Source organism: Aquarana catesbeiana, linkage group LG03, assembly GCF_042186555.1.
Source record: "Aquarana catesbeiana isolate 2022-GZ linkage group LG03, ASM4218655v1, whole genome shotgun sequence".
NCBI classification, from domain to species: domain Eukaryota; kingdom Metazoa; phylum Chordata; class Amphibia; order Anura; family Ranidae; genus Aquarana; species Aquarana catesbeiana.
In genome coordinates, this window is record NC_133326.1 from 596,687,997 (window position 1) to 596,715,049 (window position 27,053).

The 27,053-nt window shown below is 41.3% G+C and overlaps 1 protein-coding gene across 2 annotated transcripts in view; it reads left to right on the forward strand.

Moving 5' to 3' along the window:
* The window catches only part of LRRTM4 (leucine rich repeat transmembrane neuronal 4), a 1,026,134-nt gene extending 1,011,637 nt beyond the window's left edge, over positions 1-14,497 (forward strand). Inside the window, exon 4 of one of the 2 annotated variants that reach the window (XM_073622048.1) lies at positions 13,519-13,657. Coding sequence is in view for 1 of the 2 variants with exons in the window: in XM_073622047.1 (XP_073478148.1) it covers positions 13,519-13,743 (225 nt within the window). In the remaining variant the exon portion in view is untranslated. Of the gene's footprint in view, positions 1-13,518 lie in introns of both variants that reach the window. The other variant, XM_073622047.1, reaches the window with a different exon arrangement.
* Positions 14,498-27,053: the final 12,556 nt, after the last annotated feature.

The window sequence follows — 27,053 nt, forward strand, 5'->3', positions numbered from 1 at the left end:
AGAAATAAAATAAAAAATAAAAAATGGGTATTAAAAATTGCTCAAGAAACAGTTCAGATCGAAATCTATATTGAGGCCCCTCGGCGAGAAAGTGTCCAAGGTGAAAATCCACCTGGACTCTAGTTGGCTCAGGGTCCTAACTTTATGTCCCCCCCGCCAGTGTCTTACATAGGGTTCAATACCCCAAAATTTTAGGTGAGAAGGGTCCTTATTGTGACACAATAAAAAATGTCTGTATACGCTATGTTTATCCATTTTTAATATTTTTCACATGTTCTTTAATTCTCACTTTTAGCGGTCTTTTTGTCCGGCCTATATATTGCAAATCGCAGCTACATTGTAGGGCATATACAGCCCCCTCTGTGTTGCAACAGATGAAGTTTCGTACTTCATAAGTGTCACCCGTAGATGTGGATGTGAAATGAAACACTTTTTCGTTGGGGCGTTTCGTCCTTACACATGCGTAGCATCTTTTGCATGGAAAAAATCCTTTCCCTGAGAAGAATGTAAAGGTCTTTTTTGGTGGGTCTATCACATTTTTCACCAATTTATCCTGGATTGACGGTGCTCTTTTGTAGATAAATTTGTTTTTTTTTTGGTAGACTCCCCTGTAGTTGTGTATATCCTTGGTCATACCCTTTTGCAGTGAATCTAGCTCCTATTTTTTCTGCTTGTTCCAGGAAGACTTGAAGTTTTGTGCAGTTTCTCCTCAATCGCATCAATTGGCCTTTTGGAACATTATAGAGCCAGTTTGTATGGTGACAACTTTCGATTGGGAGATATTCCTGTCCACGTTTTTAAAGTGCGTTTGCGTGCTAAAAGTTAGGTCTTCTTGTAAAATGTCCAAGTCTGAGAAAGTTACCTTCTCTACGCTTATGTCCCAAGAAAGTCGAATGTTTATATCATTGGTATTGAGTTTCTCTAAAAAGTTTTTTAACTGATTAATATCGCCATCCCATACAATAAAAATATCGTCAATATACCTTTTATAAATTAGTAGTTCTTCTGGTTGGTTCTCAAAGACAGATTCCTCTTCCCATTTTGCCATAAAGAGCCCAGCTATTCTGGGGGCAAATTTGGCGCCCATGGCTACTCCGGTTTGTTGGTGGTAGTACGTGTTATTATACCAAAAGTAATTGTTTTTTAAACTAAATTCCAGGCATTTAACTAGGAACCTCCTTTGTAAGCATGACAACTCAGAGTATCTTCTCGGGCCCCATTTGGCAGCTTCACATATCAGGTGGTGGGGTATAATCGTATAGAGGGATGCGACGTCTGCGGTGGCCATAATGTACGTCTTGTTTCTTCGGGGGATCTCTTCCAGGATTTGTAAAATATGCTTGGTATCCCGCAGGTACGCCCTCGTACTCTGGACTGCTGGCTGCAGAAAGAAATTGATATATTCACCTATCCTGGATGTCAATGAATCGATCCCGTTCACTATTGGCCTTGGGGGTGGATCTGTTGCATTTTTATGAACTTTTGGTAGAGAATATATAATGAGGGTGCGACATGAGTCAGGTACAAGAAACCTTGCTTCTTTTTTATTTAAAATATTCTTCTTCGTTCCTAAGTGTGCTACTTGTTCAAGCGCTTTCCTACATCTGAACATCGGGTTGCTTAAAAGTTTTGTATAAGTATCTGCATCATTTAGCATATTCATCATTGATTTATGGTACTGATCTTTTGACAGAATCACGATACTTCCTCCCTTGTCCGCTGGTCGGATCACAATTTCTTTACTTCTCATTAGCTTAAGTATCCCACTCTTAATGTGTTTCGGGTCTTCCCTCTTCTTAATCTTCAGATCCTTGATATCATTCAACACGACTCTTTTAAAAACTTCAATATGTTTATTGTCTTTTAACGGAGGATTAAAAACTGAACTGTTTCTTAATGTGCTATGTAAAATATTATCCTTTTCCATTTCTGTGTATCTTATGGGATTTCCTGCAATGTATTTCTGGATATTAACTTTCCTCACAAATTTTTGTATCCCAATGTATGTGTCAAATTTGTCCAGGTTCTTAGTTGGCGCATATTTCAGGCCTTTATCTAAAACTCCAATCTCTTCGGGAGTGAGTGCGTGGCCACTCAAATTAAAAATGCCCTCTCCCTTCATTCTCTTTTTCTTTTGTGTTCTCTTTCCGGCTCTACATCCTCTCTTCTTTCTGGGCTTTTTCTTAGGTATCTGGTCTCGTCCGGATTTCTTGGTGGATTCATTTACTTTTTAGAAGTCTTGGTTTACTATCAATTTTTGCATACAGATTCACTATCACTCCGAGTAGCACCTATGACACTTATTTGATGTGTATTTATTAGTTGAAGTAGATTATTAAGTTTTTTCCAAGTATATAATCTATTTATGTTTTTTATGACACATACACAGTCATAGGCACCCTCAGATAGAGGTTTATTTTTGTACACAATTACAGAAACATACATGGTTGACTGCAGTAGATCCGCATCTTAGAGACACCCACCACTACTGTGGTACCACACTTAAGTCAATTTTTTTGTTTATATTTAGGATTAGCGCAACACCACACTTTCATTTGATTTATCTGAGCGAGGGGCAGGCTGCACCCTACCCAGTGTGAGCTGCTTTTCCATATATCAGCATTATTATTATTCTCTATCTCCTATCTCCATGATCCCAGTATTACGATAGCGCAGGAATATTCTTTAATTTTCTTGTTGTGAAGGGTGTTTTCTTCACCAGGGAAAGAATTCTTCGGTCATCCACCACAGTTGTTTTTTTACGTGGTATTCCGGGTCTTTTGTTTTTGCTGAGCTCACTGGTGCGTTCTTTCTTTTTAAGGATGTTCCAAACAGTTGATTTGGCCACACCTAATGTTTTTGCTATCTCTCTGATGGGTTTGTTTTGTTTTTTCAGCCTAATGATGGCTTGCTTCACTGATAGTGACAGCTCTTTGGATCTCATATTGAAAGTTGGCAGCAACAGATTCCAAATGCAAATAGCACACTTGAATGAACTCTGGACCTTTTATCTGCTCCTTGTAAATGGGATAATGAGGGAATAACACACACCTGACCATGGAACAGCTGAGCAGCCAAGTGTCCCATTACTTTTGGTCCCTTAAAAAGTGGGAGGCACATATACAAACTGTTGTAATTCCTACACCGTTCACCTGATTTGGATGTAAATACCCTCAAATTAAAGCTGAAAGTCTGCAGTTAAATCTTGATCGTTTAATTTCAAATACATTGTGGTCATGTGTAGAGCCAAAAAGATTAGAATTGTGTTGATGTCCCAATATTTATGGACCTGACTGTAACTATGTAACTCCTTTGTTTTTGCTTTAGAAATGTACAAATGCAATTTAGAATTTAGATGAAAGGTGTAGCACTGTAAAACATTTGTGTATAGATAAATAGTGCACTTTTAATACAGGTAGATACATCAGACCACAATGAGGGACAAATAAGGAGGAAAGTTGAAAAGAGGGACTTTGTTCCAAATGTGGGACAGTCCCTCAAAATCAGGGACAGTTGGGAGCTATGTTTAAAGTGATAATAAAGGCTTTCTTTGTTTTGTTAAGAACAAACATGTCATATTTACTTGCTCTGAACAGTGGTTTGGAACATATCAGCCTCTTCCCTGGTCCCTCTCTTGCCCCCTCCCTCCTGCTGAATGCCCCTAGAGCAAGCTGCTTGCAAAGGGAGCACCCAAGCAGGCTCGTTCTGAGCCACAGCTCTGTGTGTCTATTCACACAGAGAGCTGCTCGGCCCAGTCCCCTCTCTCTCCTCATTGGCTCACTGGCTGAGATTGACAGCAGCTGGAGCCAATGAGGGGAGCTTCACAAAGAATATTTTTTTTACCTTTATGCGTAGTGGAGGTGGGAGCACTTTTTAGGGATAGGAATATTGCCTTCAAATCAGGTGATGGGGAGGTATATAGGGTGGGAAGGGGAAGGTTAGGAGTAGGGATTAGGGAGGCTAAGCAAAGGTATAAACTAAGATTAGAGACGGGTCTGGGATGTACTAGTGCTGAAACCATGTGAAAGACTATCCAGTCAGCAACAGGTTATAAAAAAAGACAGGCTGACACAGGTAAATGTGAGGCCTCTTTACCAGAGGAACTGAATCAGTTTTATACCTGTGTTGATCATCAAAATAATAATATTCTTACTAGGTTCCCTACATTATTGGGGTATATTCCTCTTAAAGTCTCAGCTCAGGATGAGTGTTTGGGTTTTTTGAGGGTTAACGAGTGGAAATCTGCAGGGTCTGATAACATTTGCCTTTCAATTGGCAAATTCCTTTGCGGACATCTTCAATGTTTCAAAAGTGGAACTTCCGCTTTTCCATCCCCTCCTATTTTTGACAGGTATCGTTTCCCACTTACAGGAGACGGGGCTGTGGCACCGTCTCTCGGAAGTTCGGTCCCCTCCTCCTGCCTCCTCCACCGGACCAATTAGAAAGTGCAAAACATTTCATGAATGTGCAGTAGGGAACCGGCTGGGAAGCCGAAAGGCTTCACTGCCGGGTTCCCTTAACAGAAATGGTGGCAGCTGCACCCGACAGCCGATCCACAGATTGGCTGGGGTGCCGATATCGCGGGCCTCCCTGGACAGGTACGTTTCCATATATTAAAAGTCAGCAGCTGCAGTATTTGTAGCTGCTGACTTAAAAATTTTCGTGGGGAAGCTGGACCTCCTCTTTAAAATCATCGATAATTGTCCAATCCCAATTCCCAAATAAGTCCAGTATTTCCTTCTTTAACAATTATCTCCTAGTGGCCCTGACTCCCACTGAAATACTTTGAGAAACGAATCTTAAAACATGTTAAACAGCGTGTTCTCCCGAGGTTCGATAGCTACCAGTTCGCATTTAGGTAAAATAGATCTACAGAGGATGTCATTGCATTGGCTTTGCATTCTATGTTGTCACATTTGTAAAACAGAAATAGTTATGTCCACATGCTTTTTATTGATTTTAGTTCAACATTTAATATAATTTTGCCAATGAGACTTGATGTTAAGCTGAACTCTTTGGGATCCAGCCCTAGACTTTGTAACTGGTTTCCGGATTTCCTGGCTGATAGGCAGCAGAGGGTAAAAGTTGGAAATCATTACTCAATGCTGTCCCTTAGTACATGGGTGCCACAAGGATGTGTGCTCACCCGCTTTTTGTTTCTACACTTATAATTGCGTTTCCCACCTCGAGATGGACTCTGTGCTAAAATTTGACGAAACCACAGTAGTGGGGAAAATAAGGGGCAGCAATGAGTCTGCATATCATCAGGATATTGAAAATCTAGTGGGTGATGCAGAAAGAACAACTTACAGTTAAATGTAGCTAAAACAAATGAAATTATTGTTGATTTTAGGAAAGCACAAGATGTTAGCTATGATGAGCCGGAGGTGATTGATGGGATGGAGGTTGAAAGGGTAGAGGAGTTCTGCTTCCTGGGAACAATAATTAGGGAGGATCTGTAGTGGACAGGTTACATACTAGTGGGCAAAGCTCATCAGAGACTGAACTTTTTGAGGAAGCTATGGAGGACAGGCTTTTCAAAGCATTTCTCTGTGGAAAGGATAAAGTACTGTTCATGACAGAAATGCCCTGTAAAGGGTAGTAAATATGGCACAGAACATTATTGTAGGAATTATCTTACCGAGCATTGAGGAACTGGGGGAGGTGCCTCTGGAGAGTGAATAATGTTTTAGAAGACATTTTGCATTCGGTAATGTTTTGTATACATTTCCACCTTCTGGTAGACAGTATATGCTGTAAATATATCTCAATATTGAGGAATAGCTTTTTTCATCAATTTGTACAGCTCTTGAATTCCCAAGGTGTTTTGGAATAGACTGATTGAAGTTATGTATTTATTACGTCATGTTTTGTTTTCAGTTAAGTGTTTTTATGTTAGGTGTGAAATAAATTTTTTTAATGTGATGGAGCTGCAACCGTGTTTCATTTTATGATTGTTATTATAAATGATAAATATATATTTGTTTTTGTTTTTCCTCATATTTTTTAATTCTGATTCTGATATAATTCAGGTCTATTACATAGGCAGGAAAAAAGAGCTTGGGTTTGGTCCAAACCTGGAAGTTAGCTGTCATTGTTCAGGCTGAACCCAGACCTGAACCCAAGCTCATTACTAATAGGCCAGCCTAATGGCCAACAGAAAAGCTCCAATTACAAGCAAAGAGATTCAGTGCTACTACCCATACAACACCCTATCAGCAGAGCTCATGGGTGCTTGATCCATAGTCGCTTGTCTGAGGGAAGCAATCTAAAACCAGTTGTTGCTTCTAAAACTCCTCATATTGTACAAACACAGTAAAATTATTTGACCCATTTCAGCCTTGTAGGCTAAAACGGGTCAACTAATTTTACTGCATTTGTACACTGTGGCTTTTCTAATATATATGAATATTTCTAAGAGCAACAACTGGTTGTGTGGATCATCTTAATGGATTGCTACCAACAGGAAAGTGCATCTTTATATTGGTGGTCAGTGTAGAAGTCCCCCCTTGTATTCAAACTCAATAGAAATATATCCCTTTTTTTTGGTGGTCAATTTAGTGTTCCCTTAAAGTGATGTCCAGTTGGAGAAGTACCTTCTTACGTGGGAGGTCAGTACAGTGCTTCCTTACATTGGTGGCCAAATGAAGAAGTGCTCTTTAACATTATTGGCCAGTATAGTGCCCTCTTACGGTTAGCTGGAGAGGTCCCCCTTTACATTGGTGTTTAGTGTAGTGCTCTGTTACATTGCCGATCCGTGGGAGAGGTGTCCTCTTACCTTAGTGGTTAATGGAATGAAAGCTCCATTATATTGGCAGTCAGTGGGAAGAATGTCCTTCTTACAAACAGCTAAAAAGGTCATTAAAATTAGTGGTCTTAGATTGAGGAGAGGCTCCTTTGGTCCCACACCACTGGCTCGGCTGAGTGGTGTTGGTCCTGAAATAATGCAGACACTGTAAGGCAGGAAATCATGTAGCAACTGTTCACTGCTCAAGGAGACTAGAGAAAGCTCCAAAAGGAACCCTAGAGTTCCTTGGGTCCCTGAAAAAAGGTTTTTCCCAGGGAGTTTTAACTAATTTTAAAGGTATAGCTAAACTCTGTTGGATCTTACAGCAGTATGTGTAATGCCCCGTACACACGGTCGGACTTTGTTCGGACATTCCGACAACAAAATCCTAGGATTTTTTCCGACAGATGTTGGCTCAAACTTGTCTTGCATACACACGGTCACACAAAGTTGTCGGAAAATCCGATCGTTCTGAACGCGGTGACGTAAAACACGTACGTCGGGACTATAAACGGGGCAGTGGCCAATAGCTTTCATCTCTTTATTTATTCTGAGCATGCGTGGCACTTTGTCCGTCGGATTTGTGTACACCCGATCGGAATTTCCGACAATGGATTTTGTTGTCGGAAAATTTTATCTCCTGCTCTCCAACTTTGTGTGTCGGAAAATCCGATGGAAAATGTCCGATGGAGCCCACACACGGTCGGAATTTCCGACAACACGCTCCGATCGGACATTTTCCATCGGAAAATCCGACCGTGTGTACGGGGCATAAGAAGACCATACCACAATGGCAGATATGACTCACAAAATATACAATTAAAGCAGATAGATTGATCCCAGGAAATTATACATTTCTAAAGATATTGCAAAACTCTTCTGGACCTTACAGCAGTGAGTGTGAGACAATTAACAAAGGCAGATATGACACACACAATATAAAAAAAAAAAAATATATATATATATATATATATATATATATATATATATATATATATATATATATATATATATATTGCAGTTTATTTCATTTATTACAGTTGTTGAAAGGCTACATATAGGGACTTCATGAAAATATTACATTTGTCTGGAGTTGGTTGATTCAAATTACAGTAAAGTCGCTTATGCAGAAAAAGTCACAGTATTCTTTTATAGATCCCGTACCGGAATATCTGTGCCTGGTTCCCTCTTTGAAACCTGTAAAAACTCTTCGTTAATAATGTTTACCAGCACCCAAAACTCTTCTGCATTATTTTCGTGGGTCTTACTAAACCATTATTAAAATATGAATATTTCCTCCTCTCAGAGTGTGAGGCAGTTGCTAATTTAAAAAATGGACAGGGATCTGTTTGGAAAAGATAAGGAAGTTGTAAAAGGAAATATTCTAATAGTGAAATGAGGCTTAGCAGCACCAATGAGGAACAAGGATAAAATGTGTACAGCTTTACTAATGACATACATACATTATATACATCTAAAGTACTGTAAAACAAAATTTCAGTTTATAGAGAAGTCCCATAAAGTCACATGATGCATACATGCAGTATATAAACCTAGCATGGTGTAAAACAAACAATCGGTTTGTAGAGATTTTCCATGTAGATGTGATACAGGTGTATATGAAAACTGCAACTGATCTCATTCGAGAAATATTAGTTCTGCAGCTGCCATGCTTATCCATTGGTTCCAATACTTTCATCCTGGGTCCCTGACCCAGGGGAAGCATCCAGATTGGGGTATGGCTTCGCTTGCTGTATGTTTGTTCTGGATCTGTGACTAACAGCATAGGTTATTTGTTTTGAACAGAGTAGACGATTGTTATTTTTGCCAGTTTTGTCCCATTGGGGAGGAATACAGTATATTCACTTCCCGTCCAATAAATTTGCAAGAAAAGAGAGTAGACAAATCTCCAAATAAAGTAAATACCCTCCTAGACAGTTGTTGCCGGAAAAAGTGTCCTTCCCTTTGTGTACTAAGGACAAGGGTCACCGGAATAAAAATAGAGGGAAAATTGTTCCTATGGGGACAGAACTTCAAACTTCGCAGGTGTTGTAACCCCTAATCATTCTGGCCATAACTAAAAAAGTTTTGCTTCTCATAAACTTTAAAGAAAACTGTGCTTTGCCCATTGGTTAACATACCCTTCCTCCATCCTCAGCAGTATATAGCTACCTCTCCTTTGCTCAGTGTTGATGACCAAAGAAAAAGAAACAAACAGATGTGGTTCACCATCTACTTCCTGGGTCAGAGGAAAGCAAGCCAGGGGTGACATTAAAACATGGCAGCCTCATGAATTGCGCTGGGTAGTGTTTATGTCAGGGGTGTTGTGGGGAAGGGGTTGGATAGGGTATACTGGGCTGTGTGGCCCGTGGCTTGGGGTGTGTAAGGACGCAAAGCTGGAGACATCATAGCGCACTGCAGTCCCAGGCCGGAGAGAAGGTCACCCACACCGCACAGGTATATGAGGAAAATGACTACAGGAAAGTAAGATTCGTTGGGAAACAGAAAGAGGGGAGTGAGCAGTTTGCTGTTAAGTTGATTGCGGAACAGCCTATTATTGAAGCCTATTATTGAATCTGAAAACCGAATTGTATTGTGTGATGGAGTAGGTGGAGCTTTGGGTCATCCTAAAGTAAACATCAACTTGGACAAAGAAATAAAATCTGGAACTTGTGGATATTGTGGGCTTCAGTTTAAACAGAAGCATCATCACTAAAATATGCAATAAAAATGACCTATGTAAAAATAATAAAAGTGTATAATAATTAAAAAAAAAAAAAAGGAAAAAACAGTACTTTGGGGTATGAAAGCGCATGTGACTCATCCATTTAACAATGGTAGGCCAATCTTGTACAACTTGTAAACTTGTAGCCTACACATGGCTATCTTTTCACTTACAGCTGCGGAACAGAACACCAAATAGTGAGAGGAAGGTAAGTATGCATTTGTGGAGGTCTGCAATAAAGTAAACCTGATTTTTGGCTCGCATTGGAACAGCACAGAGTCACTCTAAAATATTTAAGGGGTTCAACAATGGCAGCCTACATATTTTTACCAGTATATTTTACCTTTAAAAAAGCAGGTACATCATGCCTTACATACGGTATATTTCTATTCTGTAGTCTGCAAGTTATATTGAACTTAGTATAATAAATAAAAAGAGAAATCTACTACAACTCTGCATTAATGAAAATTCAAGAGGTTGTAATAAATTATTTAAAATGACATTTAGCCCATTTAATAAATATGATTGGGCCTAACGAGTTCTTATTTAATACATGTTGTGTAGGTGTGTGTGCATGTAAACTGGATTATAGAATTTAATGATACTTGTAGAACATGAAACCATATGATGCTGGCATGTGCTTTTTGTAACAAGTCTATGGAGGGTTCCTGCTTTCTACCTGCCTAAGCTGTGTAATTGGTTAATGAGAAAAAATGAGGACAAATCCTAGATAATTAGCTGCATTCTAGCATGCTATTCCTATTTTTTAGTTAATTACCCTGGATTATTCTTATCTTTTGAAAACATGTGACTGGCGCACCCAGTGTGTGATATTTAGCCTTTTAATATGTGTTCATAATTTATATGAGGCCAAACAGCAAGTTATCATTTTTTTCTTGTCGGAAAATAGGAATATTCCATCAGCTTCTATAATAGAATGTATATAAATAAGTTGTGCTCATATACAGCGTGAGTGATCACAAAAAATGGTTAAATAAATGAAATAACGTGAAATAAAGTGCAAGTGCAACACAAATATAAGTCTATAGGTAAAGACTCATAAAAAGAGGTGAAAAAAAACATATTGAGTCCACACATAAAGAATTCCATATTGAGGAGGACTTCCAGCCACTGTCGGAGAGCTCCAATGACAAGGAGGACCTATAGACCCTGCAGAGGGCTAAGTCTGCTGGCGTATATGACCTTGCTCTTTAGGAGGTCCACCAGTTCCAGTAAGAGTCCCCACGTATCGAGTGGGTTTTTTTCTATTCAAGATACCCCCATCTCCTTGGTGACGGTGGAAGTGACCTGAAGTTCATCACCTCATTGGAATCACCCCCTTTCACACTGTTGAATCCTTTATGTGTGGACTTATTTCTTTTTATGCAGAGTCTTTACTTATAGACTTATATTTGTGTTGCACTTGCACTTTATTTCACTTTATTTAATTTATTTAATCATTTTTTGTGATCACTCACGCTGTATATGACAACTTATTTATATACATTTTTGCACTGTGCAGTCATCTGATATCTATGTTTTTGTTGCTGCTGTATATGTTTATTGCACGCTCTAGCACGGTATAACCCCTTACATGTATATTTACTCTATAATTAAATTAAATGTTTATCTTTGTATTCTTTCTTACTGCTGTGTTCAGTTTAGTAAGTCTATGAAAAAATGTTTTTATTAAAGACTGTCAAATGTCAAACTATCTTTCAAGAATATATTTTAGCTTAGTAAAAGAATGCTCTGAATCCTATAATGTTTTAACCATTTGTATGATTGGTTGGTGTCCAAAAAATGAAATTGTGCTTGGATTGACATACAAAGTAATACAATAAATATACAATGGGTCCAGCCATATTAAAAACATCTTTCTAGTAACTAGGCACAGTGATCAGAATAAATTAGTGAAAACATTTTCAACACTGTTTTTATCTGCCGTACAATGCTGTGTTCCTGTTTAAATGTGATTGATCCACTTTAAAGGATTACCCCAGTGGCTGTCTAAACCATTCTGTGCCCTAATGATAGGGTGACCACATTTCCAAACTGCCATTCAGGGACACCCCCCTGCCCCCCCTCCCAAAAAAAGATGGGGCTTTGGGGGAATGTAGTCTCGGGGTTGATGGGGAATTCGGCGGCAGGGGTGATTTGTCGGGTGAATGGCTGGTATTGTACTACATTGTAATACATAATGAAATTGTTCAACTCACCAAAATGCAGAATCAGTGGGGACCCTGAGCTTGTCCCTTGCCACCTGATGCAGTGTACCACTTACCACTGTTGCCTGCCACTAGATGCAGCTTGTTACTTGCCACTGTCGCCTGCCCCCAGATGCAGCTTGTCACTTGCCACCATTGCCTGCCACCAGATGCAACATTTCACTTGCAACCAGATGCAGTGTGCCAATTGTAACCCAATGCCTGCCACCAGATGCAGTGTTTCACTTGCCACCGTTGCCTGCCACCAGATGCAGTGTGCCACTTTCCACCCATAGCCTGCCACCAGATGCAGTGTGCCACTTGTCACCTATAGCCTGCCACCAGTCTGATACACCAGAGCCCCGGGAAAGTGAGCGTCCCCCCCTGCCGCTGGCTGCTGATGTTACTTCTCCCATGTGGGGGCATCTTCAGCTCCTAAGGGTTCATGCTGGGACCTGTAGTCCTTCACTTTTGTAGGGTCACATCCCCCAAAAGTGAAGGACTACAAGTCCCAGCATGAACCCCTGATATCTAAGGATGTGACCCCCCCCCCCAAATTGAAGGACTGCAGGTCCCAGCATGAACCCCTGAGAATTAAGGGTGTGACCCCATAGATTTCACATGCTAATGCTGAGACCTGTAGTTCTTCACTGATTGGGTGGGGCATCACATCTTCAGTTCTGAGGGGTTCATGCTGGGACCTGTAGTCCTTCACTTTTGGGGGGTCACATCCCAGCATGAACCTTGTCCTGATATCTAAGGATGTGTCCTCCTTCCATCCCTCCAAGGGTGTCATCTCATCTGTCAGTGTCCTCTCCTCTTCTGCAGACCCCTTATCTGCCAACCATCCTCTTATCAGTGCTAGCTCCAGGCTGACACACACTTGGAGCTCCTGTGAAGTGCTGACAGTTCAGCACAGAATGCTGGCTGCTGGGGGAGAGCTGACTGAGGATTTTAACCCCGATCTGTCCATGGTGAGTGCTTTGGATTCACTTGCCTTTCTACAAAACTCATCTCTCCTTCGTGCACTTCTGCATGCTGCTGGCTGAACGATGCAGGGAGCAGGTGGGTGGAGCTAATCAGTAGGCGCAGAGGAGGAAGTTAAATCTTCTCGCTGTGAATGCTGGGGCTCTGTCTCTCTCTTCCTCATGACGTCACTGGTTGCTAGATGCGAGGCAGGCACTGAGGCACTGAGCCAGCGGCTCATGTAAAAGGGGTCTCACCAGCCAGGGGTCCACCACAGGCTGTCAGTGAGTGACAGCAGCGATGTGAGGGATATTTTAGAGGGCATCAGAATGTTCAAGGGCCAGGGGGCAATTCCGGGACACTGTATTGTCCCGGAATGAGGATGCCCTGGACCCGGGACAGACCTGCTAATTGCGGGATTGTCCCGGGCAATCCGGGACACGTGGGCACCCTACCTAATGATCCCATAGGAACACCACCAGTGAAACCTCTATTGCTCTCACATGTCATGAGCATTACGTTACAAGGTGTTCTCACACTCAGTGTTGTGTTCTCTATCTAATTTACATTTTGAGGAATGTAGCACAAGGAGATTAAATACCTTTGCTTACCTTTATTAAATCTGTATTATGGGCTGGATCTGGGAAATCTGACTGTGACTTCCCACTGCTGGTTTTCTCATTAAATATGAAAAAGCCAAACAATTGTTAAACTGGTGTTTATAAAAAGCTGAAATCTATTTTGGGTTGAACTAACCCTAATGAATGCAAATGATTAGCCAGCTTTTCCTAGAACATATGTCTGATTAATTTTGTTTTTTTCTCTTTGGACAGATTCCACGGCACATGAAGACTCTACCATTCTATACCTATGACCAGCCAATGGCCGGATATTGCCAGACCCACAAGACCCTCCTTGTAAATAAGGGCTATGATGGGACATCTCGAGAGCAAAGAGAAACCACCAACCTAGAGCTTAGTAGGGACCAGAGTTACATCTCAACAATAGCTCGCTCAGCAGCACCTGCCATATACATTGAAAGGATACCAAACCAATAACATCCGGAGTCTTGGATTGTGACATTTGGAAGAAGCGCATAGAGGACCTATACAGATTAAAGCTGATGGGAGCATCTTGTAAATGCTATGGGCTCTCACAATAAACAAGAGAAAAAAATGTAGAATACACTAAGCTAAACAGTTTGAGCATGGGACCCATTTCAGTCTTCAGGGCCATGGAACTTGAAACAATGATGTGAGAAAAGCAAGGGGTTTATCTTGGCTTTAAAGGATTATGTAAACCCCACTGGTGTATAAAAGGAAAAAAAAAGTAAATTTAAATAAAATAGAACATAAAACTGGATCCACCTAAGGGATTTCTTAACTAGTTTTGGATCCACTCCAGCTGCATATGGGAGTTTATCTGCTTGTACATTCGGTTTCCTATTTTCTACACGTTGCATGGTTCCAATACAGATGAACCAAACATGGGAGACTGTTGGGATTTCGGGGATTAGGGAATGCTTATTGTTTCATGTTGAATAACCCAGTGGATCTCTTTGAACTGTGTTTCTTTCCTGTTTTCCTGTTAGAGAGGTTTGCTTTTTATCAGACTGCCAGCCACAAGGGGGCAGTGTTTGGGAAAGACCAGCCTCAATCATAGTAGCTTTGACGGCTTAGAGTTATGAAAGATCTACAGAACAGGCAGGCATACAGTATATATGGAATATTGTTCCCTGATTGATTTGGATTTTATTGACAAACACAGTCTCAAATCACAAAAGAAAGTATCAATTGTTTTTTTTTAATAACATTATGATCAGTTATAGCTTTTGTGTAGTTTTTATCAATAAAAAGTATAAAAAACATGATGCAAAGTATATTGTAGAGTTTATATTATATTAGTGCCAGTTTTAGTCTGTGAGCAGCAATATAAGAAGGTGTTTTGTTTAAGATAATGCCTTCCGGGAGGCAGCATGAAACAAGGTAGTCATCTAGCCTTTGCACCACCAGACACAATCAATGTCCCCACAGTTTCTTTTGTGCTGCTGGTCTTTAGGGCCTGTACTGGCATGCTTTTGTTTGCTTCAGAAATGCAAAATTTAAAAGTGCAATGCAAAAACGGACTAATCCTTGGTTCACACTAGTGCGGGCACGACAGCCCATTCATTTGAATGCAGTTGACTTGCATTTAACTTGCAAGTCAACTGCAAGTTAAACGCAATTGCAATGAATTGTTATTGATCTCAGAAGGTGTCAAAAGCCATCTACATTTGCCCATCAAAGCCCATCAACACAGGACCTAACTGGGTTAGGAGGTTGGGGGATAGCACCAGCAGGCAGCAGTTTCAATAATGTCTAATGTAATATAAGGGAAGAAAATGCTCCAGGAAACATTTAAAATAGGGGCAATCATTGCAGTAGTGTATGGACACAAGTAATGTATTTGGTTCTAATATGCAATTAGTAAATTTGGTTCCCGCCATATGGCCTTGCACCTTCCACCACCTAGGATTCATTAGTGGTCCATCATTATGATGGAAACCCTTCATGACTAGTAGTGAGGCTCAGGAATCATACTTCAGGAACTGAAATCTGTATTGGCATATTAGAGCTCTCTGGACCTTTGTGCTCCTGGTAAGCACTTCATAGCATAAGAAAGGTGCCTGCATTAAATGGCTGAGTGTAGATAATTACATTAAATCCTGCTAGGATATATACAGTATATACAAATTATGCCTTACAGGATATATGGTGACTGGGTGGTAAAGCAACATGTTCACTATAAAAGAGGATTATGGGAAAGAATGTTGAGCTATGATGGTACAGCAACAGATGATGCATTTTACACACCATAGCACAGAAAACAATTAAAAAGCGGGCAATCTTTGTGGTAGTGTATGGACACAAGTAATTTGGAGTTGAGAAAGACCAAAAACCGAAGACTGCAATGTAATGAAGGCTCCATAGTCACATCTTTGCAGTGCTCCACAGGAACCCCAAAGTTCCAATATGCAATACATTTGGTTCCTACCATATGGCCTTGCACCTTCCACCACCCACGATTTACTAGTAGTCCATCATTATGATCAGGGCTGGTGCAAGGATATTTGTCTACTCAGGTGAAGGTGAATTTTGGTGCCCCCCAACCGTCCTGCCCTCACTGCCTCCACTCCACAATGCAACCCTCACCCCCATATGGCATACACTTTATTTATAGTGCAGGAGTATTGAAAAAAAATTCAAGGGGCTTCTCACATTGCCCCTTATTTTTTCTCTGTGATCACAGTTTTTATGCTTATTGATGTATGTCGGCATCCTTGATGCTCCTTATTCCGGACAATGCCAGTGTATTCCATCCCTGATTAGTCACCATTCGGTGGTGGACTCACATTGGTCCTTTTTAGGACCTTCACATTTATTGGATTTTTTTACATTTCCATTTTTGCTATTTTCTGCATGATTGATTTCTGTATTATTCACTTATATATTGATACATGTTTATTCCTTAGCGCTACATTATTTACCATTCACTTTTCAGCTTTCTTGTCACATTGTTTATGTAGCAGCTTTTTCAATTTTTTCTTTGAGTTAGCGCAGTAATATTTTTTATTTATATTTTCCACTCCCCCTGGTCTCATTCAGCCCCTCCCCCTTACCTCACATGCCTCCAGTTCAGTGCCAATTTTATTTGTGCTGGACTGGAGGACTGCAGGAATGCTTCTGCTATCCCCCATGTGGGAGGGGCTTGTTCATTGCAGGGAATGGAGGCAGAGAAGCTGGTGTGTTCTCCTTCTTCTAGGAGGGAGGAGGAGAAGGAGGGGTGGGAGAGCAAGTGGACTTTCGTGACAGTGGCTCACAGTGCCTGCGGCTGTGCTACACTTCTGCCTGTCACTGTGCGCTGTGTTGGTCTGAGCTCAATAAATGTTTGAGAAGAGCTGGCGCCAGCGTAAGCACTTCCTGAGGGCCCCCCTGCTTTAGTGCCCCCCTCTCCTGGTGCCCTAAGGCAGCCGCCTGAGCTGCCTTATGGTGGCGCCGGCCCTGATTAGGGTGGACACACTTCATGACCAGTAGGGAGGCTCAGGAAAGAGACTTCAGAAATTCAAATCTCTATTGGCATATTAGATCTTCCTGGACACCTGTGCTCCTGGTAAGCCTTAAATGGAGCAAGAAAGGTGCCTGCATTAAATGGCTGGTTGTAGTTAATCACATTCAATCCTTACAGGCTACGTATATACATACAAATTATACCTTACAGGATATATGCATGTATAAAGGTGAGCAGACTTTAGTGCCTGGTGGACAATGACAGGGTGGCGCAGCCACATGTCCATTATAAAAGAAGATTTTGGGAAAGAATGTGGAGCTGTAATGGTACAGCAAAAGATGATGCAAAAGACTGGTACCTGTAATTGTTGTCTTTTCAAAAAGATCACAATGAAATATGTGAATGGATGTTTATGCAGGCTCTTAACCTTTATAGCTATATGAGTTCTATGAACAGTGACTATTCTCAAAGCCAAAAATACCAACTAAGTACAGGAGCTGAGGAGACCCTCTCAGAATATCAATTCTATCTTTCATTTGTATAGAATATTTATTGTCTGGGAAACGTTGGTTCCTTTGATCTCCAAAACCATCTATCTTGAAGAGCATGCCCCTAGCTTTATGCTACAACCTAGGTATTCAAGTGTCGGGTTCAAGTGTGTATTTTAGTATGGGGGAATGTTTGGACCAATTAACGATGCAACACAGGAAACTTTCTAAAAGTAAAGTGAGCGTTTTCTGTGCTGGTAAAAAGTTCTGTTCAAACATTGAGAAATATTCCTAAGTGTGTGTTAATATACAAGAAGGAAATCTAAGAGATTCCTACAAGGATCCTAGTTCATTATTTCCATTATTTATTATTATTTATCTGATTATACAATCTCCTTTAAATCTACCAACAACTATACAGGACCTGACTGACTGGATACAGATTGATTGGATAGTTTAAGTAGGTCCTCATTTTACATTTGGTTTAGTTTTGGTAGATCTAAAGTTAATTGTACACAAATTACACTTGTAATGTGTAGGGTGAGCCTTATGCCGCGTACACACAACCGGACTTTACGGCATACTTTGCCCGACGGACTTTTCGACGGACTTTACGACGGACTTTACAAATGAACGGACTTGCCTACACACGATCAACCAAAGTCCGACGGATTCGTACGTGATGACGTAGGACCGGACTAAAACAAGGAAGTTGATAGCCAGTAGCCAATAGCTGCCCTAGCGTCGGTTTTTGTCCATCGGACTAGCATACAGACGAGCGGACTTTTCGACCAGACTCGAGTCCTTCGGATAGATTTGAACCATGTTTCAAATCTAAGTCCGTCAAACTTTTGAGAAAACAAAGTCCGCTGGAGCCCACACACGTTCGAATTGTCCGACGAAATCCGGTACGCCGGACCAAGTATGCCGTAAAGTCCGATCGTGTGTACGCGGCATTAGTCCTTCCTCAACTCTGTAAATGTGCAATTCCAGACAACATTTCTTATTTCATTTAAATGAAGAAGGGTTGGATTTTTTGACATCTGCATATACATTTAACAGATTTCTTATCACCTCCTGATCTGGAAACCCCTGTCACTGAAGACGAAGACAGCAATACAAACCTTCCAGAGTGTACATATCACAAAATGTGTAAAATATTTAAAAAAAAACACGTAATTTTTTTACCATAAGAGGATACAACAGTATCACATGCTCTTAAAAACTCACCACAGGGAATGTGTATTAACATGGAGTACACGCAATGCATGGATATGGACCGGAAACATAGCACAACATCCAGTCAATACAATGGTACTGTGGGGCCCGTGTCTCTGCAATTCATGTTCTTTTGCTTCTTTAGGGCTGGCTTTATTATCCTATGGGAATGTAACAAACAATAGATCACTGGTTTCCATAATCATATACTAGATAAAAATACAAATGTCACTACTCCCTTTAATCACTGCCACAAGGGTATAAATTGTAAAAATAAAAGCATTCCTTTCACCAGAAGAAACGACCCTACTAGAAAAAAAGAGTGACAAGCCAGGTGGTGAATGAGGGAACCAGTACAATTGATTGTCCTGCTCGGCAAGGATGGGGAGTTTTCTTTTAACCACTTAAGGACCAAGCCTCTTTCTGAGATTTGTTGTTTACAAGTTAAAAACTGTTTTTTTTTTGCTAGAAAATTACTTAGAACCTCCAAACATTATACATTTTTTTCTAACACCCTAGAGAATAAAATGGCGGCCCTTGCAATACTTTCTGTCACACTGTATTTGCTCAGTGGTCTTACAAGCGCACTTTTTTTGGAAAGAATACACTTTTTTGAATTAAAAAATAAGACAACAGTAAAGTTAGCCCAATTTTTTTTTATATTGTGAAAGATAATGTTACACCGAGTAAATTGATGACATGTCACGCTTCAAAATTGAGTCCGCTCGTGGAACGGCGACAAACTTTTACCTTTAAAGATCTCCATAGGCGACGTTTAAAAAATTCTACAGTTTGCATGTTTTGAGTTACAGAGGAGGCCTTGGGCTATAATTATTGCTCTCGCTCTACCAATCGCAGTGATACCTCACATGTGTGGTTTGAACACCGTTTTCATATGTGGGTGCTACTCATGTATGCGTTCGCTTCTGCACGTGAGCTCGCCCGGACGGGGTGCGTTTACATTTTTTTTTCTTATTTATTTTACCATTTATTTTTTGTTTTTACACAGTTTTTTTAAAAAAAAAATGTAACTTTTATTCCTATTACAAGGAATGTAGACATCCCTTGTAATAGAAAAAAAGCATGACAGGACCTCTTAAATATGAGATCTGGGGTCAAAAAGACCTCAGATCTCATATTTACACTAAAATACAATAAAAAAAAATAGTCATTTAAAAAAAAAAAAAAAAATGGCCGTTTAAGAGCTGTGGGCAGAAGTGAAGTTTTGATGTTGCTTTTGCCCCCTGCATTGCTATGGAGATGGGTGGGGGCCATCTTCCCCCCACTCGTCTCCATGCCCAGCAAGGGTGAAGATCCGATCGCCTCTGCCGGCGGCTCCGGTAAGCGGAGGAGGGCAACAGAGCACGGCGGGAGGGGGGCCCTCTTCCACCACCGATAAAAGTGATCTTGCGGCGAATCCACCGCAGAGACCACTTTTATCTGAAACCGGACCGCTCACTGAAGAAGAGGCTATCGGGGTTATGGCAGCTGGTTGCTGCCATAACAATGATATTCCTCTTCAAACAGCCAACGTATAACGATGGTCGGCAGTCCGGAAGTGGTTAAAAAAACAAGTAAAACACATGTAAGTGATAAAAGGGGTTTACCTGCTGGATTCTTAAAGAATAACTCCATTTTTGTTGAGAAAAAAAAAAAACAATCCCCTCTGGGTGATCAATGTACATTGCATACATTTTAACAAACTTTGTTGCAGATTCCTAACTGTTTCTGCTCTGACGAAAATCTGTTTGTTGTCTGCAAAATGATTCTGAATGAGAGAAAATGTTTTCATTATTAATCAGCTGATGCACTTGCAGTGCTCTCAGTGCGCTCAGTATTCCAATGGGGAAAATTCAGTTTCTGCATTCCTTTAAAGGTAATTAACCTGCTGTATGTCACAAAAAATGAAATTTCTGTTGCAAAAGATTTCTAAAATCTGACTTGTATCTTTGTGCAGACTTCTGGGAAAATCAGTGAGCCAAAATCACACAAGCAGGAAGTGACATTTCTGGGGGTGTTCCATACACCAGTGATGTATGGAATGCTTCCAAATTGCCCTATTGCATTGAATTTTACAGAAAATTATAGCACTGCTCAATAGGGATGGGCCGAACATCCCCCGGTTCGGTTCGCACCAGAACATACTGAACAGGCAAAAAATTCGGCAGAATACACGAACACCATTAAAGTCTATGGGACACGAACATGAATAATCAAAAGTGCTCATTTTAAAGGCTTATATGCAAGTTATTGTCATAAAAAGTGTTTGGGGACCTGGGTCCTGTCCCAGGGGACATGTATCAATGCAAAAAAAGTTTTAAAAACGGACGTTTTTTCGGGAACAGTGATTTTAATAATGCTTAAAGTGAAACAATAAAAGTGAAATATTCCTTTAAATTTCATACCTGGGGGGTGTCTATAGTATGCCTGTAAAGTGGCGCATTTTTCCCATGTTTAGAACAGTCCTTGCACAAAATCACATTTCTAAAGAAAAAAAAGTCATTTAAAAGTACTCGCGGCTATAATGAATTGTCGGTCCCGGAAATACAGATAAAAGTCATTGAAAAAAACGGCATGGGATTCCCCCAGTCCATTACCAGGCCCTTTGGGTCTGGTATGAATATTAAGGGGAACCCTGAGCCAAAATTTAAAAAAAAATTGCACGGGGGCCCCCCTTAAAATCCATACTAGACCCTTCAGATCTGGAATGGATTTTAAGGGAAACAACGCGCCAAAATTTTAAAAAAATGGCTTGGGGTCCCCCAAAAATTCATACCAGACCCCTATCTGAGCACGCAACCTGGCAGGCCACAGGAAAAGAGGGGGGACAAGAGAGTGTCCCCCCCTCCTTAACCGTACCAGCCCACATGCCCTCAACATGGGGAGGGTGCTTTGGGGTAGTCCCCCAAAGCACAACCCTTGCCCGGTGGTTGTGGGGGTCTGTGGGTGGGGGGGCTTATCAGAATTTGGAAGCCCCCTTTAACAAGGGGCTTTAACAAGGGGACCCCCAGATCCCCCTGTGTGAAATGGTAACGGAGTACAAATGTACCCCTACCATTTCACAAAAATAGTGTCAAAATGGTACAAAAGACAAGACACAGCTTGGGACAAGTCCTTCATTAAAAAATTAAAAAATAAAAATGCCCCACGAAGTCCATTCATCTTCTTCTCTCGCTCCGCCGATGGACAGAAAACGTAACGTAACCGGGTGGCACCGCCCCCCTCTGACACCAGGAAAGCCATGGGGAAGTCCCCATGCATCAGTGGGGGGTGGGGTCACCCGGGAATGTCACTGTTTGGCTCCGCCCTCAGTTATAAAAGAATTGTCACCTGCGAGGAAGCGTCATACGGTGGGTGCCTCCCATGGAGGCAAGTCGGTTGCGGCTTTGTTTTTTTTTTCGGTCCGTCGGCGGAGCGAGAGAAGATGAATGGACTTCGTGAGACCTTTTCATTTTTAAATTTTTTTTAATAAAGGACTTGTCCCAAGCTGTATCTTGTCTTTTGTAGCATTTTGACACTTTTTTTGTGAAATGGTAGGGGTACATGTATCCGTTACCATTTCACACAGGGGGAGGCCGGGATCTGGAGGTCCTCTTGTTAAAGGGGGCTTCCAGATTCCGATAAGCCCCCCGCCCGCAGACCCCCACAACCACCGGGCAAGGGTTGTGGGGATGAGGTCCTTGTCCCCATCAACATGGGGACAAGGTGCTTTGGGGGGTACCCCAAAGCACCCTCCCCATGTTGAGGGCATGTGGTCTGGTACGGTTCAGGAGAGGGGGTGCTCTCTCGTCCCCCCTCGTTTCCTGCTGCCTGCTAGGTTGAATGCTCAGATAACGGTCTGGTATGGATTTTTGGGGGGACCCCCACGCCATTTGTTTTTTAGATTTTGGTGCTGGGTTCCCCTTAAAATCCATACCAGACCTGAAGGTTCTGGTATGGATTTTAAGGGGGACCCCTACGCCATTTTTTTAAAAAAAATTGGCGCAGGGTTCCCCTTAATATCCATACCAGACCTGAAGGGCCTGGTATGGAATTTGGGGGGACCCCACACAATTTTTTTTTTTTTGGTTCGGGGTTCCCCTTAATATTCATACCAGACCCAAAGGGCCTGGTAATGAACTAGGCGAATCCCATGCCCTTTTTTTCAATGACTTTTATCTGTATTGCCGGGACTGACAATTCATTATAGCCGCGAGTACTTTTAAATGACTTTTTTCCTTTAGAAATGTGATTTTGTGCAGGGACTGTTCTAAACACAGGAAAAATTGGCCACTTTACAGGCATACTATAGACACCCCCCAGGTACGAAATTTAAATATTTCACTTTAAGCATTATTAAAATCACTGCTCCCGAAAAAACGGCCATTTTTAAAACTTTTTTTTGCATTGATACACGTCCCCTGGGGCAGGACCCGGGTCCCCAAATACTTTTTATGACAATAATTTGCATATAAGCCTTTAAATTGACAACTTTTGATTTTTCATGTTAATGTCCCATAGGCTTTCAAATTTGCACCGAACCGCATATTGTTCGGTGTTCTGCAGAACACCCAAACAACCAAAGTACCGTTCACCCGTCCCTACTGCTCAAGGAAAAGGAAAGGTAATTTTTAATAACATTCATTTACAATATGGCTTGTGTAACAACTGTATATGTTATATTATTTTTAAATCTGCTATTTATTTTTACCCTTTTTTTTGTTTTGTTTTTTAAATAACAAACATGTTATACTTACTTGCTCTGTGCAGTGGTTTTGCACAGAGCAGCTCTGATCCTCTTCTTTTCAGGTCCCACTGCTCCTGGCCCCTCGAGGAGTGCCCCCAGAGAAAGTCCATAAGACACATAGAGCCACAGCTCAGCCCTGCTCCCGCTCCCGCTCTCTCCTCATTGGCTCACTGGCTGTGATTAACAGCAGTGGGAGCCAATGGGCTCTCGCTGCTGTCTCAGCCAATTAGGAGGGAGAGTCCCAGGGCAGCCAAGACTATCGTGAACATTGCTGGATTGGAGGGAGCTCAGGTAAGCACTGCACACAGAAGGTTTCTTACCTTAATGCATAGAATCTTCTGCGCTGAATGTTGCTCGGTGTCATTCAACTCACTTCCTGTGAGGCCAGGATGTCAAGAACAAACTGCCTGTGGATGCATCATAATGTCACTCTAGACTCAAAGTACTTTGCTGGGGAAGAAGCAAAAAGGAAAAGAACACTATGTGTTGTCACATGACCAGCCAAACAAGGGATGGAGGTGCTAGGACTAGGGGTAAAGGGTCATTTACTGAGATTCAGCTTTAAAGTGACAATAAATTCTCCAAAAATAATCCATACACAACCACTACTTAATAGCCCCTTGGAATGAGCAGTGCATGCTAGTTGTGTTCATGTACACTTGCTCTATTTAAAAAAAAATCCCATAGTCCGTAGTTCACAGTCCATCTCGGGAGCGAGCAAAAGAGGGTGGCTATAAGTCTACATACAGCGGGACCATGGAGAATAAATATAGACACCATTTAACAGAAGGCGAATCAAAGTAACAAAAAAAAAAAAAAAGGAATTTGGAGATTGGGCAGTGGCTGAGAGCAATAGAAGGTACTTATCTTAGTTAAAATTACATACTCAAATAGAAATTTCTTTTTTAAAAACAAGTTTTAATGCCAGTGCCAGCTTAATTGTTGTGTCTGGCTTTAATACCTTTTAAAACTCACATTTCTGCCTGTGTTTCCGCAAATGCACAAAAAGTGAAAAACAATGTGCTTGGCTCAGAGCCAAAATTTGGTACATGAGCTTCTTTGGTGCGTTTTTGCAGTAGAGAGAGGCCCATTCAAATGAGTGGTGCTGCTACAAACACAAAAAAAACGTGAAACGGGAACCTATGCACCCCTCCACCCCAAACTCGCTCATCCATGCCTTTATGGACCTTGCTTTGTGCACTGGTCCAAATCATTTGGTGGAGGGCGGATTATAATGTGGGGTTGTTTCTCAGGGGTTGGCCCCTTAGTTCCAGTGAAGCAAACTCTTAAGGCGTTAGCATACCAAGACATTTTGGACAATTTCAAGCTCCTAACTTTGTGGAAACAGTTTGGGGAAGCCTCATTACTGTTCAAACATAACTGCACACCAGGGCAAGGAGCAACGTCCATAAAGACATGGATGAGCGAGTTTGGGGTGGAGGATCTTGACTGGCCTGCACAGAGCTCTGACCTCAACCCGATAAAACACCTTTGGGATGTATTAGAGCGGAGACTGTGAGCCAGGCTTTCTCGTCCAACATCAGTGCCTGATCTCACAAATGTGCTTCTGGAAGAATGGTCAAACATTCCCATAGACACACTCCTAAACCTTGTGGACAGCCTTCCCAGAAGAGTTGAAGCTGTTATAGATGCAAAGGGTGGGCCAACTTAGTAATTAATTCTACAGACTAATGCCCTGTACACACGGTCGGATTTTCCGATGGATAAAGTGCGATCGGATTGTGTTTTTGGAAATTCCAATCGTGTGTAGGCTCCATCGGACTTTTTCCATCGGAATTTCCGACACACAAAGTTTGAGAGCAGCATATAAAATTTTCCGACAACAAAATCCGATCGTTTAAATTCCGATCGTGTGTACACAAATCCGACGCATGCTCAGAATAAATTAAGAGACAAAAGCTATTTGCTACTGCCCCGTTTATAGTCCCGATGTACGTATTTTACGTCACCACGTTCAGAAAGATCAGATTTTCTGACAACTTTGTGCGACCGTGTGTATGCAAGACAAGTTTGAGCCAACATCCGATGGATTTTGTTGTCAGAATGTCCGATCAATGTCCGATCGTGTGTACAGGGCATAAGACTGGGATGCCATTAAAGTTTATGTGTGTGTGAAGGCAGGTGACCTAATACTTTAGGTAATATAGTGTATATAAATATATACAGTATCTCACAAAAGTGAGTACACCCCTCACATTTTTGTAAATATTTTATTATATCTTTTCATGTGAAAACACCGAAGAAATGACACTTTGCTACAATGTAAAGTAGTGAGTGTACAGCTTGTATAACAGTGTAAATTTACTGTCCACTCAAAATAACTCAACACACAGCCATTAATATCTAAACGACTGGCAACAAAAGTGAGTACACCCCTAAGTGAAAATGTCCAAATTGGGACCAATTATCCATTTTCCCTCCCCGGTGTCATGTGACTCTTTAGTGTTACAAGGTCCCAGGTGTGAATGGGGAGCAGGTGTGTTAAATTTGGTGTTATCGCTCTCACTCTCTCATACTGGTCACTGGAAGTTCAACATGGAACCTCATGGCAAAGAACTCTCTGAGGATCTGAAAAAAAGAATTGTTGCGCCACATAAAGATGGCCTAGGCTATAAGAAGATTGCCAAGACCCTGAAACTGAGCTGCAGCACAGTGGCCAAGACCATACAGCAGTTTAGCAGGACAGGTTCCACTCAGAACAGGCCTCGCCATGGTCGACCAAAGAAGGGAAATAGATGTATGAGTGCTGGCAGCATTGCTGCAGAAGTTGAAGGGGTGGGGGGTCAGCATGTCAGTGCTCAGACCATATGCCACACACTGCATCAAATTGGTCTGCATGGCTGTCATCCCAGAAGGAAGTCTCTTCTAAAGATGATGCACAAGAAAGCCTGCAAACAGTTTGCTGAAAAAAAGCAGACTAAGGACATGGATTACTGGAACCATGTCCTGTGGTCTGATGAGACCAAGATAAACTTAGGAACAAAAGGGAGACATATATAAAAGGGACCAAAAAAGCTGCGCACCCCAAAATAGATTTAACTAAAGGATTTTGGATTCCCCAGTGGGGCTTTAAAACAGCAAAGTACAGCATTGCGAGAATCAGTGATATAGATATTGTGAAAACAGTTTATTGACAAAGTGTCCAGTAAAGTCATATGTTTATATAAAGTCTAATCCAATGATAAATTCATATTCCATAAAATGGCAAAAGTACATTTATAATCCGTAAAACGGTAAAAATGCATTAACACATCATTACATTACATAATGTAGTAAAATGCCGAAGACCCGACGCGTTTCGACCTATATGCGGTCTCTTCAGGGGGCACATCTGAATCTATAAAATAGTACAAATATTCAGAATTATAAATATTTTCTAGAAAAATGTCACATTAAATGAGTCATGATGATGGATTTTACCGTTAGGATGAAGTGGATGTTGTCTGATAGGAGCATTAGGAGCCATTGAGGGGTCCGAGTGGAACGCAGGCCGTCCCCACCTCCCCATACGGGGAGAGAGAGCCAGCCCCAAGGGGCTTACAAGGAGCCACACTAATACACCCCCCCTCGGGGGGGCGAATGAGTGCACACCTGCAACAGACATCCATAGATAGCCATTAATAAAGTAATATACTAGTATTTAAGTCATCATTGTAAGTATTAATTTTGAGTTATATATTGAGACTGAAAACGTGTACGTATTTAGGAATATTAATTGCGTCACATAAGATAAAAATATGAAACAAAACTGAGTGAATAGTCCAAATAAATTGGTGTTACTACCAGAAACAATGTAGTACACAGGTAGTGCCCAGTGTGTGTGTGAGAATGTGTATTGTGGATGGAATTAGGGAGTCCCTAAGAAAGT